The 6,000-nt window shown below is 47.3% G+C and overlaps 1 protein-coding gene across 4 annotated transcripts in view; it reads right to left on the bottom strand.

Moving 5' to 3' along the window:
• The window catches only part of LOC124036007 (EGF-like repeat and discoidin I-like domain-containing protein 3), a 297,585-nt gene extending 292,027 nt beyond the window's left edge, over positions 1-5,558 (bottom strand). For 2 of the 4 annotated variants that reach the window (XM_046350037.1, XM_046350035.1), the window contains exon 1: positions 5,058-5,557. In XM_046350037.1, coding sequence (XP_046205993.1) covers positions 5,058-5,121 — 64 coding nt within the window. In that variant the 5' untranslated portion in view covers positions 5,122-5,557. Of the gene's footprint in view, positions 1-5,057 lie in introns of all 4 variants that reach the window. The other 2 variants (XM_046350036.1, XM_046350038.1) reach the window with 2 other exon arrangements.
• Positions 5,559-6,000: the final 442 nt, after the last annotated feature.

Here is a 6,000-nt window from a genome sequence, read left to right on the forward strand (position 1 = left end):
TGCTCAAGAGCTCCAGTGCGCCTGCACGGTCCGGTCTATCCAGTACCACCTCCATGCACCAGCCCTCCGTCGGCAGCTCCCCGCACCAGGCTTCCTGTGCGTGTCCTCGGCCCAGTACCACCAGTGCCAGCACCACGTACCAGGCCTACAGTGCGCTTCGCCTGCCCACCGCTGCCAGAGCCTTCCTCCTCTCCAGCACTGCCGGAGTCTCTGGCCTGTTCAGCGCCGCCAGAGTCTCCCGTCTGCCCTGAGCCCCCAGTCTCCCATCTGCCCTGAGCCGCCAGTGTCTCCCGTCTGCCCTGAGCCGCCAGAGTCTCCCGTCTGTCCTGAGCCTCTAGAGCCGCCAGTCAGCATGGAGCAGCCAGAGCCGCCAGTCAGCCAGGATCCGCCAGAGCCGGCAGTAAGCCAGGATCCGCCAGAGCCGCCAGTCTGCCAGGATCCGCCAGAGCCGCCAGTCTGCCAGGATCCGCCAGAGCCGCCAGTCAGCCAGGATCCTCCAGAGCCGCCAATCAGCCAGGATCTGCCAGTCAGCCAGGAGCCGCCAGTCAGCCATTCAGCCAGGAGCCGCCATTCAGCCAGGAGCCGCCATTCAGCCAGGATCTGCCAGAGCCGCCAGTCTACCAGGATCCGCCAGAGTCGCCAGTCAGCCAGGACCCTCCAGAGCCACCAGTCAGCCAGGATCTGCCAGTCAGCCAGGAGCCGCCAGTCAGCCATTCAGCCAGGAGCCGCCATTCAGCCAGGATCCACCAGTCAGCCAGGATCTGCCAGAGCCACCAGTCAGCCAGGATCTGCCAGAGCCGCCAGTCAACCAGGATCTGCCAGAGCCACCAGTCAGCCAGGATCTGCCAGAGCCATCAACCTGCCTGAGCTTCCTCTCAGTCCTGAGCTTCCTCTCAGTCCTGAGCTACCCGTCAGTCCTGAGCTACCCCTCAGCCCAGTGGGGCTCGTCGTTAGGGTTCTTAGGCCAAGGTCGGTGGCGAGGGTCGCCACTAAGGACGCTAAGTAAGCAGACTATGACTATGTTGGAGTGGGGTCCACGTCCCGCGCCAGAGCCGCCACCGTGGACAGACACCCACCCAGACCCTCCCCTAGTTTGTTCATGTTTAGTTTTTCTTATTAAAAAAAACATGAACTTCAACCACGCTGTGTTTTGGACCGCCTCTCTTTCACCAGAAGAAAACCGTAACAACCAAATAGATTTTCAGAATTAAAGTTACACGAAGCTAACATCTCCTGCCCTCCAATCTCGATTCAAGCACCCCATGAACCGAAGACAATGCGCTAGGTTAAATCAACAGCCATCGCCAAAATCACATGACTCAGAACTAATTTCGAATCCACAGGACTGATGGGTAAATTGAAGGGTTCTTGAGTTGTATAATGAGTTCTTCGCAGATTGACAAAGGTACCACCAACATTCGATAAAATATATTTATCCTTCCGCTCTTTCTCTCGCACACACACAAACACACAACAGACACCTACACTATATTACCAAAAGCATGTGGACACATTCATCGAACATCTACTTCGAAAATTATGGGCATTAATATGGAGTTGGTCGGCCCATTGCTGCTATAACATACTCCACTCTTCTGGGAAGGCTTTCCACTAGAATTTGGAACATTGATGCAGGTACTTGCATCCATTCATCCACAACAGCATTAGTGAGGTTGGGCATGGATGTTGGACAATTAGGCCAATTCACCCTAAAGGTGTTCGATGGGGTTGAGGTTAGAGCTCCATGCAGTCCAGTCAATTTCTTCCACAACGATCTTGAAAAATAATTTCTATATGGACCTTTCTTAGTGCACAGGGGCATTGTCATGCTGAAGGAAAGGGCCTTCCCCAAACTGTTGCCACAAAGTTGGAAGCACAGAATCATCTAGAATGTCATTGTATGCTGTAGTGTTAAGATTTCCCCTCACTGGAACTAAGGGGCCGAGTGGTGTTTGATGCCATTCCACTCACTAATTCACAGTGGGCTTAATGCTGTGTGATGCTTCAACTCACTGTCCTCATATTCTTCAGCAGTGGCGGTTCTAGGTTGTATGGCTCCCGGGGGCGAACCCCCCCTTCAGCCCCCCCCCCAAAACACCATTCTGCACTGTCACGGATCCCTCCGGAACTTTCATTACTCACACCTGTCCCCTATTCCCACTGATTGTATTTGTATATATGTACCCTTTGGTTTCCATTGGGCGGTCAATTATTGTTACAATGTCTGTTGGTGCGTGTGAGTACCTGTGCTGCGAGTTTTGGCTTTCGTGTTATTGAGGATTGCGCAGATGATTACGGGTCTCGTACCGTGTGTTATTTATTTAAGCTACTCCTCGCTCTTTTGTTTTGGGTTTGTACCCTGTGTTTTATTACGTGTTTGTTTGGTCTTTGTCCCCGTGCCTTTACACAGCACGCCGCAATTTGGGTTTAATAAAAATAACTATTTCGCATTCCTGCACCTGTCTCTCGTATCATTTATGCCAACGTGACATGCACTAACTGTATTTTTATTCAGATATTTGGAACACCACAAATAAATATTCATAACATTTAAAACTATATACATGTAAAAATATATACAAAAATAAGACTCATAAATATCAAAAAGTAGTATCAAAGACAAATAGAAACATTTGTTGATTTGGCACTCGAACATCAATACATTACCCATCCCCCAACATTGTCAACCAAGAGTCAAGAGTAAACCAATTCACCTTGGTGGTGTGCAGACTGGTTTTATATTATTCTCAATGATTTCACACAAACCAGAAAAAAATTCAACAATATGTGAAACTTTATATTCACAGTTTATGAATGAGTTGTGGTTTATTTGGTCGTAGTGTGACTGATTTGACTAATTGCATTGGTACTGTACAAAGTTAGTGGTGTGCTATTTGATAGATCCCCCCTCTCCCCCTACCTCGGGCTTCCAGTGGGGAGAGCTGTGGTCAACCTACACCGCCCCCTCACCATCTCGTAGTTCTGAGTGGGAGACCTTCCCAGGCAGTAGCCTGCCTAGTTCGCAAACTAGAATCAGGGCGCCCACTCCGACAAGATTAATTGACCCACAGTCCCACACGGTGACGTGCAAATGACCCGTGCCACCGCCGGCATGATGCCGCCCTGGGCGGCTGCACATGTCGGCTATACCTAAATCCGCTACTGCTCTTCAGTAACAGTTGAACATATCAAAGGAGGGTAATTGGCAGGTCAATCAAGTAAAAATTACTCAGTGTAAAACATTAGGCAATATTCTATGGTCACCATAATTGCGCAGGATAACGGTTGATTTCTCAATCATAATCTCTCAATGTTGATAAGTCATTTGCATTCTACAAACTGCAGTCAATTAACATTAGCCTAATCAGAGATGGAAGAGGAAGAGAGACACCCTACTGGCTGTTATTTTTTTCTGCATTTGTTTATGGTTCAATGAAAGTCAATGAACTAAGTAGACCAGACCAAATCAATCACATGTATTTATAAAGGCTTTCTTACATCAGCCGATGTCACAAAGTGCTATACAGAAAACCAGCCTAAACCCCAAACAGCAAGCAATGTAGATGTGGAAGAAAGGGAAAAACTCCCTAGAAAGGGAGGAACCTAGGAAGAAACCTAGAGAGGGACCAGGCTCTGAGGGCTGTCCAGTCCTCTTGTGGTTGTGCCGGGTGGAGATTATAACAGTACATGGCCAAGATGTTCAAACGTTCATAGATGACCAGCAGGGTCAAATAATAATGATAATCACAGTTGTTGTAGAGGCTGCAACAGGTCAGCACCTCAGGAGTAAATGTCAGTCGAAAAGTAGCACGTCCGGCATAGCCACAGGCAGAACAGTTGAAATTGGAGCAGCAGCACGACCCAGCCACTATTGCATTGGTGTCTATGGGAGACACACCCAGTTTGGTAGACCGGAACTGGCCTTTTTCATGGTAAATGGCTTGAGTGAACTATCTTCATGTATCCACAATCTTTGGCCTTATCCCCTCTCAGCAGAGTTTAACATGCAACAGTCCTATTGGTAGCCTGTTCAATGGAATCCCAGGCGGAATTGCATCGAGATGTTTTATGATGTCATGGGTAATATGGGTTCCGCATTGCAACTAATGTAATAATGGGAAGAAGAAGCAACGGTTTGTCATTCTCTGACATTGATGAGCAATATTACATCTCCTTCCATCCTTCTTTGTTTAATTATTAGATTCCACATTTTGATCTGCTCGAGACATGTCATTTTCTGGCTTCTGTCGCCTTAATTATACGTGGGAACTCAACGCATAAAATGATGCTACAGAGATTAGTCTTAAACAAAAGGATTAGTCCTTCGGAACACATATGTGCACTATGAACATATCGTTAGTGTACTTCTATTTAATTAAACCCGAGTTTAATAGTTTCCGCTTAAATCATATAGAGCAAATATATTCGCCAATCTTTAAACTTTCGAGAGAATCCACATGTTAAATAATTTTACTCCACTGGATTAAATTCGAATGTGGCTCTGGCATATCCTGCTGTATCCATCAATTGCGCTCGTATAGGCTACGGAGTCGTCTTGTAGTTGCACTTGATATAAGGCGACTAAAAAGAACATCTGAAGTCCTGTTATTAGTTAGAAATGTAGGTCCCAGCCACCCCAGTAGACTAACATGGAGAGTAATGTCATATTGACAGAATTTGAGCGCCTTAGCCTACAGTGGACACAGTATTTCAATTGGGAAGGCTAGTGTGCTTACTCGTTAAAATCGGTATTATCATCTCCATAAAATGCCACACACTACTGGCAAATCCCAAAATAACTCAGTTAACACTCACTGTATATGTCTACTGTGTTTTCCATTTGCATAACATGACAAGCAGCGCGTATTTAAAGTATTTTGTCACCTTCCGTATTAAAATATGACATATTGATAGGAAGTCAAATGTTTATTATCGCCTCAGATAATCTGCTTTAGCTGATGTCATTTGATTTACAGCAAACCACCTAGTCTTAAACCTTTGCCTACTTCCTCTCGACTATACTCATCCATAACCAGTAATTGCTCTCCTCTACTCACCTTTCACAAAATGTGGGACAGAAGCGCTCAAGCAGAGGACGATGGATACGAGTAACGGTCTCATCCTCTTTCAAGCAGCAGGTTTCACTTCCAATGTGGGGAGATCAAGAAGATTAATAACTTTTCACGAGCAGTATGGCTAGTCTCTGAGTGGTAGTAGCCTAGTGGTTTTATACCTCCTCGATTGGTGGTGGTAAGTCCTCTTATTTTCCGGAGAGTCGCAGACGCACTACCTGGAATGCGGTGTGTTGAAACAAGTGAGTGTCAGGGCTTCGCTGCCTGCCTTCTCGTCTTACCGCAGTGGTGCGCGATGCGCTGTGATAGACGAGAGATTGTGCGTGCTGGTCCCGGGGAGACGGTTTCACTGAGAGTGCGCGTGAGCGTCACGCAGTGTGTGTCCGAATGTGTGTGTACAAACCCTGGCGGTTGAGGAGCGCGCAGTCGGCTACACGGTCTTTCACAGCTATCCAACTGGGGCGCTGTCTCACTGATAAAGACAAACCCCTGCTCCTCCCCACACGTGCTGATACTGCCAATACAAAACACCGTCAAATTCAAAAGGGTGCAGACCTACATTTTATCAGCCACTCTTCTCCCCGTACTCGATTCTTCCACCGGACCTCTGGGGCTATGCGCACTCATGAAAACCAGGTCCCTGAGTTTAGCTGCTCCCAGCTCCAATTTGTAAACTCAAAAAAATGCTGGGTTAACAACAACCCAATTTGGGTTATTTGATGACCCCGATGCACGAATAACCCAATATTGGATTACCCAAACATGGGTTAATTTAACCATTAGTTGTTGTCCTCTGCTCCCGGTCTAAGGCACTGCATCTCAGTGCTAGAGGCGTCATTACAGACCCTGGTTTGATTCCAGGCTGCATCACAACCGGCCGTGATTTGGAGTCCCACAGGGTGGCACAAAATTGACCCAGCGTCTTCCG

The sequence above is a fragment of the Oncorhynchus gorbuscha genome, linkage group LG05 (assembly GCF_021184085.1).
Source record: "Oncorhynchus gorbuscha isolate QuinsamMale2020 ecotype Even-year linkage group LG05, OgorEven_v1.0, whole genome shotgun sequence".
NCBI lineage: Eukaryota > Metazoa > Chordata > Actinopteri > Salmoniformes > Salmonidae > Oncorhynchus > Oncorhynchus gorbuscha.